The 15,296-nt window shown below is 56.2% G+C and overlaps 1 protein-coding gene across 4 annotated transcripts in view; it reads right to left on the reverse strand.

Moving 5' to 3' along the window:
• Positions 1–1,503: 1,503 nt before the first annotated feature.
• IGF2BP1 (insulin like growth factor 2 mRNA binding protein 1) overlaps positions 1,504–15,296 on the reverse strand; it is a 26,193-nt gene continuing 12,400 nt past the window's right edge. Inside the window, exons 3-16 of one of the 4 annotated variants that reach the window (XM_027697098.1) lie at positions 7,698–7,746; positions 7,151–7,202; positions 6,234–6,297; positions 5,031–5,312; positions 4,294–4,428; positions 4,013–4,135; positions 3,396–3,531; positions 3,185–3,307; positions 3,094–3,096; positions 2,741–2,857; positions 2,540–2,614; positions 2,116–2,247; positions 1,896–2,009; positions 1,504–1,596 (exon numbers count right to left, since the gene is read on the reverse strand). In XM_027697098.1, the coding sequence (XP_027552899.1) occupies positions 1,504–1,596; positions 1,896–2,009; positions 2,116–2,247; positions 2,540–2,614; positions 2,741–2,857; positions 3,094–3,096; positions 3,185–3,307; positions 3,396–3,531; positions 4,013–4,135; positions 4,294–4,428; positions 5,031–5,312; positions 6,234–6,297; positions 7,151–7,202; positions 7,698–7,746 (1,498 nt within the window). Of the gene's footprint in view, positions 1,597–1,895; positions 2,010–2,115; positions 2,248–2,539; positions 2,615–2,740; positions 2,879–3,093; positions 3,097–3,184; positions 3,308–3,395; positions 3,532–4,012; positions 4,136–4,293; positions 4,429–5,030; positions 5,313–6,233; positions 6,298–7,150; positions 7,203–7,697; positions 7,747–15,296 lie in introns of all 4 variants that reach the window. The other 3 variants (XM_027697097.1, XM_027697096.1, XM_027697099.1) reach the window with 3 other exon arrangements.

The raw sequence follows: 15,296 nt of genomic DNA on the forward strand, positions 1-15,296 counted from the left end.
AGGACAGGTTCTCACCTCCACAGTGGAGATCACTGGGAAAAAAAGGAGGAAAATGAGGAAAATTGTCCCGTGTCCCATTTCTGCCGTTATTTCATAGGCTTCAAAAAAACTCCAAAAATTAAAAAAAAAAAAATCCTTTCAACTAATCTAAACTGAAAAGAAACATTCAGAAAAAAAATATCCCAGAAAATGGAGGTGTTCTCCTGGTTTCTAAGGCTTTCCAAGGCACTGCACTCCAGGGGAGGGAGGGATAATCCAATAATCCTCCATCCCACTGGCTCTGGGGCTGGAGTGCTGCAGAGCTCCCAAGGGATCACAATCCTTTCGGTGCTGGTTTGGTGGCTTTTGTCCATCCACAGTGGATCTCGTTACCAATGTGGGCTGGTAAAAATCCAGTGGAATTTTTTCTCTTTGAGAAATAAAAAATTTAAATGGGAAAAAGATAAAAAAAGAAAAACATGGGGGGAAAATAAAAAAATGGGGGGGATAAAAATAGAGGGAAATAAAAAAAAAAGAGGGAAATGTAAAACGGGGGAAATAAATTAAAAATAAAAAGTAGGGGGAATTAGGAAATAGGGGGAAATAAAAAAGACGAAAAAAGAGAATAAAAAGAGGGAATAAAATAAAAAATAAGGAATAAAAATTAAAAATAGAGAATAAAAATTAAAAACGGAATAAAAATAAAAAAGTGAATAAAAATTAAAAAAATAAAAATAGGGAATTAAAAAGTACTGAATAAAAATTAAAAATAGGGAATAAAAATAAAAAAGGGAATAAAAATTAAAAAATAAAAATAGGAAATTAAAAAATATGGAATAGAAATTAAAAATAGGGAATAAAAATTAAAAATAGGGAATAAAAATAAAAAAATAGAAAATAGGGAATTATGAAAAGGGAATAAAAATTTAAAAAAAATAGAAGAAAAGAGGGGAAAAAACCCAAAATAAGAAAATGACCAAAAATAGGCAAAAAAAATAAACCAGGAAAAAATAAAACCTGATCCAAAAGAAACGCTCCAAAGGGTCGCTGCTGCTCTGGGAACATCCACCAGCCCTGGGGATGGAGGGAGGGAGGGCTCGGCTGGGATGGGACCTCCAGAGGCTACTTAAATGAGGGGGCAAGTGCTGCACCCACCAGAGGGGGACCTGGTGGCCCAGAGGGGGACGTGGTGGTCCCAAGGGGACCTGGTGGCCCAGTGGTGGCCCAGAGGGGACGTGGTGGCTGCTTTGGCCCCGCTCTGTCCCCCCGGCACAGCCCCTCTGTCCCCTCAGCCCCTCTTGCTCATTTAAGTATCTGTGGAGCTCCAAAGGGATCCAACGGTCTGTTCCCTGCCCCTCCGCCTTGGAAGCCAATCAGTCAAACTGCCTTTAGTGCTGCCGATTAGTGAAAAGATTCCCGATTCCCTGTGATTCCCTGTGGTCTGCGGTCGGTAACTGATTCCCAGCCACTCTTAGCCCCGGCCCCGGCTCGTGCCGCGTCCCCGCGCCGGCGTCGCCGCCGCTCCTATTTCCTGCGCGCCTGCGTCTGGCCGCTCTGCCCCTTCTGGTGCTGCTGCTTCACCTGCGCCAGGATGTCCCGGATCTTGCGCTGGGCCATCTGGGAACGACAACCACGGGAATCAGGGAGTCACAGAATCAGCTGGGTTGGAAGGGACCTCCGAGATCATCGAGTCCAACCCTTGATCCAACCCCGCCGTGGTTCCCAGCCCTGTTCCCCCACCATCCCTCGTGGCAGAAGGCACAGCTCCCACAAACACCCCTGGCCAGGTGTGGGAGAAAACTTCCCCGGGAGGATACCCCGGGATGGACAGGCTGGAGAACCCCTCAGGGCAGAGCAGGAGCTCTGGGGCCGTGCCCAGGGGCTCTGGGGCCATCACTGGGGCTCTGGGGCCGTACCTGGCTGGCGTAGAAGTGCCCGATGATCTTCACGATGACCTGCTCATTCTCGTCGGGGGTCTGGTCCCGCGGCACCACCACCTCAGCTGCTGTCAGGTTCTGCAGCTCGTTGACCTGCGGGGAAGGAGTAAAAAATAAAGGGATGAGTCTCTCCATGAAATCCCAACCATCTGCCCTGGAATTCCACCCTGGGGGTGTCCCGTCCCCCAGCCCAGCTCACGGTCTTGCCGCCTTTGCCGATGACCCTTCCCGCGGCCGAGGCGGGGACTCGGATGTGCGTCTCCAGCTTCACCTCCTCCTTCGGCCCGAAGAAGTTCTCCTCCTTCAGCTTCCCGTAAATCCTGCCCTGTGCCTGTGGCAGGGGTGGAGCAGGGAGTCAGGCACCAACCAACAATGTCCCACCCCTGCATGTCCCCACCGGCTCAGTGAGCTCCATCCCTGGGACCTGGGCTGGGACAGCATCCCACAAAATCCCAGTTCCTTGGAGTTTCCAGCCAGCTCAGCCCCCGGGAGAGCTGATCCCGGGTTGCAGACTGGGAGGGCCTGACATCGGGGTCACCACCCTGCTCCTCCCTCCCCAGCTGCCCAGGGCAGCACAGAGGGACCCCCCAAATCCCCTGGGGCGTTGGCAGCACGAGGAGAACCTTGAACTGGGCTTCTGGAGGGCCCGTGATGACGACCATGCGCACTTTGGAGTCCGGCGTCTCCGGAGGGGCGATCTGGGGAGGGACACAGACACGGGGTGACATCGCAGCATCAGCCCCCGGCCCCTCCGAGGAGTTTTGGGTAGTTTTCCAGGAGAAACACTCCCTCTCTCAGGGAGGTCCCCCCCAGGGCAGCCCTACCTTGATAGAGGCACTTGCGAAGCGGGAGAGCTGCTTGATGTGCTGGCCCTTCTTGCCGATGATGGCCCCGACCGCCTGCGCCGGGATGAACACGTGCACTGTCTCCTGCTCCGGGGGCTGCAGGGGGGGCAGGGAGGGCTCAGCGTCACCAGCCAGGGCTCAGTGTCACCACCCCGGGCTCAGTGTCACCACCCCGGGCTCAGTGTCACCACCCCGGGCTCAGTGTCACCCTTCCAGCCCCAAATGACCCCCACAGCGCTCCCAAGGGCTCAGGGCTGAGCCACCACCAGACCCCGTGGTGGCCAAGCGCCCTCTCAAGAGATCAAGAGCCCAGACCCCCTCCCACGCTGGACCTGCTGGCAGCAGGGGATGCTGAAGGTTTGCTGGCCACCCTGCAGCTCTTCTCCATGAGCTGGGAGCAGGAGCTGCCCAGGGTTCACCTACCATGAAGGAGCTGTACGGGGCGGCCCCCGAGACGCTGCTGGGCGGGGGAGGCACCGCGTTGGAGGAGGCAGGGAAGAGGCCGACAGCAGCCAGGTTAAGGCCAGGGATGAGGTGGGACTGTAACTGAGGAGAGAAGAGGGCGTTGCTTTAGTCAGGGCGTCACCCCAGAGGGTTCCTGGTGGCCGGGGGGGGAGGGAGGGACCCCACTCACACTCATGGCAGCCACATCGTTCTCGTAGGCTTCCCTCACTTTCTTCATGATCTCCTGCTCTGCCTTGCAGCAGTTCTCGATGGAGCCCTTCACCGTGATGGTCCTCTCGGGGTTGTACAGGGTCAGGTCCTGCAAGCTGGTGGGAAAGAGAGTCAGCACCAAAACCCTGCTCCATCAGGGCCTCCAGCCCTTCCGAGGGGTCCCACTGAGATGCTGGGGACGGGGGGTGCCACTGCCACGCTCAGAGCAGGGCCCAGCACCATGGTGTGCCCTGAGAAGTCCACTCTGCCTTCCCCAAAAATGGGATTTAAGAGTAAAACTCCAGTCCTGGCCACCAAACCAGCCTGGGCTGAGCTTTACAGCCCTGAAGGGGTGGGAGGAGATGCTGATGGGATGGTGAGGGGACACCAAAGGGGACACCAAAGGGATGCAGAGGGGACACCAGAGGGATGGGGAGGGGAATACAGAAAATACAACACCGAGGTTTTTCCAGAGAGCTCTGGGCACTGAAGCATCTCTGCTCACTCATCCCCTGCCTCCTCCTCATCCTCCCCGTCCTGCCCCGGGGGCTGAGGAAGTTCTGCCCTGGTTCCCCCCCAAGGGAACAGGAGCCTTACGACGAGATGGTGATTTTGGTCTCCGTGTCCTGCTCCACCTTCTTCAAGTTCCGCCCCTCTTTGCCGATCAGGCGCCCCACGAAGTTGTTGTGGGCCAAGATCTTCAGAGGCACTTCGTCAGCCCTGGGGAGAGGAACGGGGGGAAAAGCCCAGCGTGAAGGAGCAGGGCAGCCAGAAGTGGAGGGGTTTGGTGCAGAGGGATGAGGGAAGCTGGAATGCCCCAGGACAAAGCTCCTGCCCCCATGGGAGCGGCACAGAGCCCCGGGTGGGACAATCCTTACGTCTTGGTGTCCTTCGCCTCCTTCTGCATGATCTCCAGGATCATCTTGCAGGCAGCAGAGCAGCCCTCGGGGGTGGAGTGGATGCTGATGGCTTTTTCTGCCGCTCCCGCGTTCTCTTTCCGGTGCACATCGATCCTGGAGGGGCGGGACGGGAGCTGGGAAGCGGCTCCGTGGTGTCCCAGCACCACGAGCATCGGCTGCTCCGCTCCCCATGCGAGCCTGGAGCTCACACCCCACCCTGGGGTGACATTTGCACCCAGGGCAGGCAGGAGCGGCGAATCCTGGGCTCGACATTCCCCAGGGATGCAGAGCTCGGGAGCTCCGATCCCCCCAAATAAGGCACCAGCATCTGTTTATTTTAAGCAACAGGAGCGATGAAGGGGTGGAACAGGCACGTGCCTGGGGATGGGGTGGGCTGTCCATCACCCCACATCCCAGATAAGGCCTTCCTGGGGGGACCAGAGCCGTGGCCAACACGAGCTTGGGGGTCAAACCCTCGAGCACAGGGGGGGAGTTCAAAAAATCCAGGTTAAACGAGCCTGGCTGGGCCCCATCCCAGCCCTGGCAGAGGGAGATTCCCGGGAAAGCACAGTCAGAGAGCCTGGCTGGGGCAGGGAAAGGGAAACTGGCTCCTGGACGCACAGCCCTGCGCCCCAAACAGCCCATTTCCCAAAAAAAACCCCCAAAACAGCATCTTAATCACTGTGAGGACAACAAGGGTGGAAGGATGGACTCACTTGGACTGCGTCTGCTTGGTGATGTTCCTGATGGTGGCCCCCTCCTTGCCAATGATGGCCCCCACGTACTGGGTGGGCACCAGCAGCCTCAGGGGGATGTCCACGGGCTGCTGCTTCACCGGGGCCCCCGCAGAGACGGGGGAGCCCTGCCGGGGGGCCCCCCGGGCCCCAAAACCCCCCCGGCGCCCGTTCTCCGGCCCCGGCGCCGACTGCTCGTCCGGGATGTAGGAGACCTTGAGCGCGTGGTTCTCCAGCTGGTGCCTGTTCAGCTTCATGATGGCTCTGGGGAGGGAGGGAGGGTTGGGGGGCAGGTTCCCTCTGGGATGAGCTCAACCCCAAACCAAACCTTTCCTAGTGAGGGAACACCAGGAACACCCCCAACACCGTGAGGACCTGGCACCCAGAGGGACTTTGGATGAGCCAAAATATCCCGAGGGGAATCCCCCCAGGCGAAGGAGGCAAGGACAGGACTGTGCAAGGAGCGATTCCCACGTTGTGGGTTTTGCCCGGTGCCTGGAATCCCTCTCCCGGCAGGAATTCAGGGATGCAGGGGCCGAAAGCTGTCGGTAGATGGGGCTGGCAGCAAGAGCAAGGCCGGGGTTTGGTCACCGCTCTCCCGCAGCTCCGGGAAACCTCCCCGGCTCCACAACGCGGTCGGGGACTCACAACTCTCGCAAAAAACACCCAAAATAACCAAAAAAAAAAAAAAAACTAAAACTTGCTGAACTGAGATTTTTCCCTGCAGGGCACGAAGGAACCAGGGGAAGATGCTGGATGAAGCACGTGCATCCCTGGGGGAGGAAAAAGCAGGGAAGGAGCTGCGAGTCTGCCTTAGACAGAGAGGACACACGTGCTGCCAGATCTCTGATCTGATGTTTGGTCTCATTATTGCCTTTTCTGGAGACACAGCTCCTGAAATCATGGAAGCCCAAGGAAATCTCTGCTTTTGCTGGAGCAAAAAGTTACGGTTTTACTCTCTGAACCTCCAAGAAAAGCCCAAAAACTTGGAAATCCATCTGAAGGTGAAGGAAAATAAACCAGAGCACGGGGGTGTCCGCAAAGATTTGCCGGATTTTTAGCCAGAATTTAGGAATCTGGGGGTGATCTGGCTCACAGCACGGGGAGTCCAGTTTTCTGCAAGCAGGGAAGGGGCCAGAGCTGTGGCAGGGAGGGCAGAATTCCCGAGGGATGGGGGGCACTCACTGCCTGGTCTGCTCCCGGTTGGCATAGGTGACGTTGACCACGGCGGTCTCACTGTCCGTGTTCACTGCGGGCGAGAGAGGCAGGGGCTGGAGAGGCAGCACAGAAACCAAGGACCAGAGACCCCCAGAAAAGCTGAGAGACCCAAGGTGCTCGGATAAATCCCCTCTGGGGCTCCCCAGGGATTTGCAAACAGTTTTTTCCCTGGTGGGAGAGGAGCATCCAGAGGCTCAGACCCACCCTGGGCACCGCAGACCCTCCTGGTTGTTCAGAGGATGCTGATCCACCCTGGGCACCACAGACCCTCCTGGTTGTTGTATCCAAAACCCACCCTGGGCACTGCAGACCCTCCTGGTTGTTCAGAGGATGCTGATCCACCCCTGTGCTCTGCGGCAAAGCCACCAAAGCCAACTCCAGCCCAGCCCTCTCCGGAGCCCGGGGATGATCCCAGGAGCTCCTCTGAGCCCTCCTTTCCTCCTTTCCGTTTCCAAGAGGGTTGTGTGGTAACTCTACTCCCATTAAACATCCCGGGGGCGACATTAAACCTCTTCCCTGGAGTGCTCAGCGGCAAGAGGCTGAGATAAAATCTGCTGAGCAGAGCCAGAGAGCCCCTGGTGCCTCGGGAGAGCATCCGGCACCTTCCCAGAGCACCGGGAATGGCGCTGACCCGGCACCTGGTGTGGGAACAGCCACTTGTGCTGCCCCCAAACCACCCCACGGACTCATCTTTGGGAAAACAGGGAACACACACACAAAAAAAAACCCGCTTCAGCAACCAGGCTGAGACCTCTTGACATCCTCAGCCTGCTGACAAAGGGGAAACCACGTGTCCATCCTCCCTCTCCCAAAAAAGAAAAAAAAAGAAAAAGATCCGGGGCAGGAAAATAAAACCCCAAACTCAGCTTTTCCCTTGGCCTCACCTTGCTCGCAGTTCTCCACGGTGCCGTACTGGGCCAGCAAACCATCCAAAACCTGGGAGAGGCAGGAGGGGGGAAGAAAACAAACCCGCTTTACCCCGGGATTGTCAGGGCTGCTCAGGGGGACGCAACCCATCAATACGAGGCAGCTGTCTGGTCATTAAGATTTCACAAGCAATTAGATGAGGGAAGCTCCTGCCTGCCCCAGGACGCTGGACCAAGGGGCCTCGGAGCCAGCGGGGGGGGGAAAAGAGAGCCAGGGAAAAGTCCCAGCAGGCAGCGGGAAGAAAGGATCCATTTTGTTCCCCGTACAATAGATAAAACATAAAACCCCCGGTATTAATGGGGATTTTTGGTGGTGTCGCTTACGTGGCTTCTATCCCTTGATTTTACCCCTGTAATGGGAGAGAAACAAGCGACGGGCTCGTATAATTAGACCCAATTAATGACAAAGGAAAGGAAACACTGACTTTAATCCCAAGTGCAGGAACCTGGAGGGGGGGAATTAGGCCCTAAATCTGATCCAGTGGTGCCCGCTCGCCCCTCTTACCTCCCATCGCAGCTGGGGGGGGATGTTCCGGATCTGGATTTTCCGGCTCCTGAAATGAAGGAGAAGTGATTAAAAAGCGGATTCAGGGGCCGGAATGTGTCCGTCCTGGTGGATCTGACCGAGCTTTGTGTTTTCCCTGCATTTCCAGGGATTCTGGTGGCTCTGGGCTGGTCACACCCAGCCCGGCCGGGGATGGGTTTGTGCTGCAGGTTCTCCCAGAAGAAAATTCCCAACTGCCCCCCTCAAACCTTTGGCACTGGGAAGAGCCCCAGTGGCTGGAAAGGCAGAGGCTTTTCCCAGATTAAACAGATTAGAAAGCAAAAAGGGAGCTGTGCATTCCAGAGGGATGATCCCTGGGATAACGGGAGCATCCCTCCCACATCCCAAACCCAGCCGAGGGTCTGGATGGTCTCCGAGGGGAACCAAGGCACGGACAACTTGGCTCCTTCCCCCGGGATGGGCTCAGGTTGCTTCTCCACTCGCATTTTGGGCTCTTCCCAACCTCGCTTTTCCCAAAATAGAAACTCTTTTTATAATCCCGGTGCCAGGTTTGCCCCGGGGGGGTCGTTTCCCCCCTGACCCCCCTGGGAGCAGCTGCTGGAGACAGCTGAGAGCAGCCCTGGGATCATCCCGTGGGATCATCCCGTGGCACCCGCCGTGCTGCTGGACACCCCAAATCCCCCCCAAAATCCCCCCTTTAGGTGCCCAGAAGTGCAGCTTTGTGCTGCCAACAGTGCCAACCCCCCAGGGGTGGCTGGTTCCCCTCCTTGGCCTCTTTTTTTTTTGGAATAACCAAAACTCCTGGTTTTTAAGGTGCCTAAAGAAAAGGAAGGTAAATGTCACGGCCACAGCAGGCAGCTCCATGTGGGGTAAACACCCTCAGACCCCAACACAGACCCAGCTTCCAATTCAAAGGATGAATATTTCCAAATTTCTTTGGAAATAATCCAAAGAAAAGGGATAAAACCAGGTTCTAGATCATTATTTTCTAATCACACAACTTCAGCTTGAGGAGAAATCATCCAGCATGGAACGGCCCAAAGCCACCCGGATGATTTAGGATAAGGATTCCTCCTCGTCCCCCTCACCCCGTGAGGTGAAAGCAGCTGCCTCGAGCACCCCCTCACACATCAAAACCCCAAAAAAGGCCTGGCCAGTTGGTTTCCCACAAAACCAGAAGTGACGTTTCCCCAAGACCCCGAAGGTTTCCCGAAGGTTCAGACCAGAGGGATGGAAGGGCCGGATTTGGGGGGGTTTTCCCCTCTAAAAGTCAAAACGAAGCTCAAAAAAAAAAAAATGAGATTTTCCAGCTCAGCCACAGGGGAGGCTCCGAAACACCAATTTTGTCCTTGCTACAGATGCAAACCAGGTGGATGAGGAAAAAGAAACCAACCCAACCCTCCAAATCCCAGCATGTCCGGGGGTGGGGGGGAGGGAACTGCAGGAAGGAAAGGGGGAACACGAGGCTCTGAAACCGGATCCCTCCTTTCCAGGCTAATCCCCATCCCAAACCCGACCAGAGAGAGATTAAGAAATTCAGAATGCGAGGAATGTCGGAGCCCAGGGGAGGGTCAAAGGGATTGGAAGTGACAGAGGAAGCCCCGGAGGTCTCCCCACCGCCCACCCCTGCCACGGAAACTTCTCCGGATTGCTCGGAGCATCTGCATGGGCAGCGCACGTGCTCGGCACGGACGTGACCGGAATCCAACGTGCCATGGAGAGAAAAGAGCCATTTATGGCCTCTCCATCCACCCCCTCCCCGATTCTGCCGGTGGCAGCTCCCCCCTGAAAAAATCAAATTAATTAAGGAGAGCGGCGGAATTCCTTTTCCGGGAAGAGCAGAGCATCACCTGGGTCCGGAGGCGCCTCACCGGGGCCACGGCGCTGCTACTAATATGTTAATTAACCCTAATTCCTCCCATCACGGCCCTTCCACCGGGATTATTTGCCTCCGTGGCTGATGGATGTTAAATCCCCGCGGAGGGAGAGGCGGGTCCTCCATCAGCACAGCGAGGTGAGGGCGCGGAGCGGGGCAGGATCCCGCGGAATCCCGGGATAAAACAACGCTCCTGACCCGGCTCCAGTGATGCCACGGGGAAGGCGGGATCAGGGCCACATCCAGGACCCTTTGGGGAGCTCTGGCTCCACGTGGAGCTGCCCCAGAGCGGGTGGGAAGCTCGGATCCGGCCGTGGTTGGAATGACAGAGGAAGTCATGAATAAATAAACGCCGCTCTCCGCCCTGCCAGGAGCGGGTCCTGCCGGCTGGGAACGCCATCGGATCCGCCCTCTCCAAGTAAATAACTCCGTGCCACGGCGATTCCCTGGGTTTTTATTCCCGGGGTTTTTATTCCCGGGATGCCAAGGGCGGGAGCTCCTCCCCTCCCGCTTCCCCCGAACTCCGCTCGCCCGACCTTGGCAGCCCGTGCCCCTCCCGTGGGCAGCGGCCCCGGAGCAGCCCCAGCTCGGGGGAAAAGGTGGGAGCTCTGCTGGGTGCTGCTCACCTCCCCCGAGTCTCCCGGATCCTTGGGATGAGCCGGAGCGGACGGATCGACCCGGTACAAAAATCGCCCGTTTGCCAACGTGGGCAGTTCCTGCACGTGCCGGGGACCCTTTGATTAAAAACACTAAAAGGGGGAGGAAAGGGGAGGGTGAAGAGCTGGAGGAATGGAAGGGGGGAGGAATTGTGTGTCCCAGGGATGGATCCCGGTGTCTCCATCTCCCCGCTCCACACTGACGGTGCCGTCTGGGATAAAACCCTTCAACATCCCACTGCCTCCATCCCTCAGCCTGGAAAAACCTGCCAACACACCCAGCGGCCCCAGGAGGATCTGCTGGTTCTCCCGCAGGACCGGGAGGAGACGTGAGACCTTTGGAATCTCCTGGAACTCCATAAACCCTCCCTGGCCCTGGGCTGGGCTCACCGAGGGGGAAAACCCACCCATCCCGATGCACCCGGAGAACAGGAGGCTGCAACAGGTTCCATGTCTTGGAGCCGCACACAGATGAGCCTTTGGGTCAGTCCCTCCTTTTTCCTGAGCTCTGGAAGCAGCAGGATGTGCTCCATCCAAGGCTTTCCTCGGATTTCCCTCCAGCCTGCTCTTCAAAGAGCTCGACACACCCCCAGGTCAAACCTCACTGTGGGGAAAGCCAAGAGAGACGGAGTGAAGTGACTTGGAGCAACAGGGAGAACCCAGGAGAGCAGCCAAGGATCCTGCAGATCCCAGGAACTGCGGAGATCCCTCACCCTCCAGGCTGTGCCTGTTGGTGCCACGTGGATCAAACCCAGGGAGGATCAGGAAGAGCCACCTTTCCAGAAGGGAAAAACCGAGGTGCAGTGGGAAGAGACAGCAAAGGAGAGGTTTGTGGGTTCAGGGAATTCCCACTGCCGGTGTCTGACAGCCCTGGAGCAGCTGGAATGTCCCTGAGGCTCCCAGAGCCCTCCCAGCCCTCATCCCTGGAGCTGAGCACCCTCCTCACCTCAGGACCAACAAACAGGAACCTCCACGGAAACCCCGATCAGCAGGGAGGCAGAATCACCAGGAACACCCCAGAATCACCAGGAACACCCCAAATCAGCTTTGGGGGTTTGTTCTGCTTTGGCTTTTGACTTTTCAATCCCACTGGGAGACATCCAAGCCCGGATTCAGCCCTCGGGATCCCCCCTTCCCTCAGCCCTGGCCGTTCCCGCAGGGATCGCCTTCCAGAGGGTGGCCGGAGCCTCCCCCTTAATTAAGAATCCGCTGGTAATTCCCTGGAGTGGCCTGGCACGGCGGGGCTGGTGGCAGGGACCCAAGAAAGGGGCACCAGCCCGTCAGGAGCAGGGAGCCTGGCCGGGATCCAGCGGGAGGCCGGGATCGAGCCGGAGCCGACGGAAAAGCGGCACCGGCACATCCCGAATCCACAGGAGGGTTCCCTTCCCTCTGCTCCAGCCCCACGGGGCCTTCTCGGGGTGACACTTTGTGGGGGCAGAGCCCACCCTCATCCATCCCACATCCCTGGATCTGGTGAGGAGCTCCAGGGGAATTCCCATCTTCTCTTCCCAACAAAGCTTTGGCCACACGTCCCGGACGAGGCAGGAGCTGCTCTTCCAGCGTGGAAAGCTGGAGAGAGGAGCTGGATGCCACTGACAGGGTCAGGATAAAACCTGATAAAACCCCATGGATGTGCCTCCATCCCGTGGCACGAGGAGCCTCATGGGGCGGGCAGGGGATCCCTGAGGGATTGGGGTTGTTTTCCCTGCGGGATTTGACCTGGAGCATCACCAGCACCGGGATCACAGAGGCAGCTGGAAGGATCAGGGTGGAGGAGGATCAGGGTGGAGGAGGATCAGGGTGCTCAGGTCACCCCAACTATTGCCTTTGGAGCTTTTAGCCCCAAACAAAATTCCCTGTGATCCATAGGGAACATCCACAACCCCCTGCACTCCCCGCACACGGGGCCCTACAAGGCCCATATTTAGGGAGCAACAACCACCCCCAGCTCACCCCAGAAGCCCAACCCCTCGTGGGTGGCTGTCCCAGCAGCTATCCCTGCAGGTTGCCCTCCTCTTCCCACACCAGCCCCAGTTTTACTGGGATAACTGGATTTTTCTTCAGCCAGGAGCTGATTTAGGGAATGTCCAACAGGGAAAGAGTCACAGAGGGAGCTGCTGGTCCTCTGCCCCCCGTGGCTCTGCCCTGGGGTGTCAGGAACAGCTCCAGAGCCTCACACCCCCCAGACACAGCCCGTGGGATGTTGGCTCTGGCATCTCCCGTTTATCCAACACCTCCTGGACCTTCTCCACCCTCCCCACGTGTTCCCCGAGCAGAGGTGACCAAAGGCACCGAGGTGCTGAGGGACCAAGCAGAGACAAGCCCTGGGCTCTCCCCAAACTCATCCCCCAACCCCATCCCATCCACATCCTCGTGGCAGGGGGAGGGACACCCAAAACCAGGGACACAGGGAGGGGAGAACCTTCCATCACTGAACATCTCTGCAATCACATGCAAATGGGATGCAAATTGGGGGGCTGGAAACACAGTGCATCCCTGATTCAATTAACAGCATTTCATTTATCTAGTTAGGCTTTGATTCAGGAAAGGCACTTAATCCTGTGCTTAATGCCTTGTTGTTGTTGTTGTTGTTGTTGTTTTTTAATGTTTCAAACATTTTTAAAAGGGAAAAGGCGGTTGCTAAGACACAAACGTTGCCAGGGGGACTCGGAGGAAAGTTGTAGCAGGAATTACTTGCTTTTCCCTTATAATAATTTCATAGGCTTTCCATTTGCTGGTGGGAATATTATCCCTGAACTCCCTTTGCTGACAGGGAAACAAAAGCACAAGGGAGGAGGTGCCTGCAGGGATGTCACCAGATCCCAGGACGGGATCCCCACTGGGATGGGATCTGCTCTGCCACTTCATCCATGATTTGCCACCTTCTCCTTGCCCTCTGAGCCAACACATCCCTTGGCTTCCCCCCCTGCCATCAGTTTTGTGCTGTTAAAGCCACCAACACACGGAATTCCCGGCGGGATCAACAAGGTCCTTGCTGGAAACACTCACACAACATCAAGGCAGGAAAAAAACCCCACATTCCAAATCCACCAGATGATGCTGGAGCAAGGATCCGAATTCCCTCCTCAGATTACTGAATTCCCTCCTGGTTACTAAAGTTTGAGTCACACAAATCAGATATTTAAGTATCTGATTTTTTCCCCTGAATCCAGAGCTCCTGGCTCAGCTCCTCAGGAGCTCCAGGTCGAACTTCCAGAGCCTTCGTGGTCTGGAAGAAAAACCTCCATGAGGGAATGGGGAGAAACCTTGGAAAAGTCTCCCCCTGAGCTTTTAAAGAGCTCAAAACCAGAGCTCTGACATTTGGAGGTGTTGGGTTTGTCTCAAGCTTTAACACCTCAAGGACGAGCATCAGGAATATTCAGTTTAAACACACAAGTAAAAAATGCAGATCTGGGCTTAAATTTTCTCCAGGTCAGGGGATGAGCCCTAAATTAAGGGAATCTTAAGAGCACTGGATTTTCTGGCAGGTCACCCCTGCCTTCTCCTGGCCGTGCTCCCCGTCACCAGCCCGACCACCTCAGCTCCCACATCCCTCTGGTCCCCCTGTTTTCACCCCTGAAGCTGCTGATTGAGGTAATTTGGACTAAAAACTGGGCTGTGACGTGGGGGGCAGGTCCCAGGGAGCAAGAAAAAATTTTAAAAACCCACCAATAAGCCCCCAAATACGCTACAATTGAGAAGGATCCGGGAGGGATGGAACAGGAAAAAAGAGACGATTGTTCCTTTTTTTCTTGTCCTGAAAATGGACCCAGCTCAGGAAACACCAGTTAAACCACAAGTTTCCCTTATCTCCCATAAAGGAAAAGGAAAAGTCTCCCAGAAAATCATCTCCCTGCCTCCAAAACACCTTTTGGCACCAGGGCTCAACGTCACCAGTGCCACAAGCCCTTAAACTGCTGGAAAAGCATCCTGGGTTATTCTGAGCTGCCAAACTCCTTCCTCCCATCCCCAGCTGGAAATATCCCATGGTCCCATCCCCGGGATTGTCCAAGGACAAAGGGGATGAGCCTTGGAGCAGCCTGGGCTGGTGGAAGGTGTGGGGTGGAACGAGATGAGCTTTGAGGTCCCTCCCGGTCCAAACCATCCTGGGAATTCCACGATATCCCAAAGCTTCCCAAAGAAACAGCTCCACGGCCACGGCCCCGGTGGTTGGGGGTCACTGGGGGGGTCTGGAGGGTCCCAGTGCCCCTGTGACAGCAAAGCCAGAGCTGCAGGGGGGGTGATGGGAGAGAGGGTTGGGCGTGGAATGAAGGGAAGAGGAGGCTGAGAAAAGAATATGCAAATGTGTGTAATGATGAGATTAAAGCAGCAGGAGCAGAAAGAGGAGGGAAAACGGGCTCATGTCTGGGGGAGAAAGGAGCCAGGAGGCCCCTCCTGAGGGCAACAAGCCAACAAAGACTTTGGACTCTTGCAGCTGGAGGGACACAGGGGCGAAGTGGCCCCGGGATTTTGGAGAATCCCCATCCCCGGGGGGCTCAGGCAGAGCAGCTCCCCCGGGCTGGGAGCAAAGCAGCACGAGGTGATTAATCCTTCCTATCCATCAGCAATCAGAACCTGATCGGGGGCTAATCAATCTGCCTAATTGGCTTCTCCCCATTAGCTCGTTCTCAGAACTGCTCTGTCACTGAGCAGCACCTCTGAGCACTGAGGAGGGGTTTGTGCAGGACTCACAAGAAGGAGTCGCCCGTGAGTGTCCCTTGGAAAGCCCTGGGGAGCTCATTCCTGCTTTTAGAGGAGCTGCTGCATCCCAGGAGCAGAGGGAAGGGTCAGGTTGATGCTCAAAGCCAGGAAAATGTTCTGCCTTACATTCCCTCCTTCCTTTAAACAGCTGTGCCCTCTCCATTCCCGATTTCCCCCATTGATCCTGAGGAGGTGGAGCTGGCACGGAGCACACACGACATCCACCCAAAGTGCCAACCTGAGGGAAGCAACACCTCGGGGCTGCAAAAGATTCTCACAGAAATCCCACAGAAATCTCACAGAAACCTCCCAGAAACCTCAGAAATCTCCCAGAAATCTCCCAGAAATCTCCCAGAAATCTCCCAG

Source organism: Neopelma chrysocephalum, unplaced genomic scaffold (genome assembly GCF_003984885.1).
Source record: "Neopelma chrysocephalum unplaced genomic scaffold, ASM398488v2 Primary Assembly neopelma1_118, whole genome shotgun sequence".
NCBI classification, from domain to species: Eukaryota; Metazoa; Chordata; class Aves; order Passeriformes; family Pipridae; genus Neopelma; species Neopelma chrysocephalum.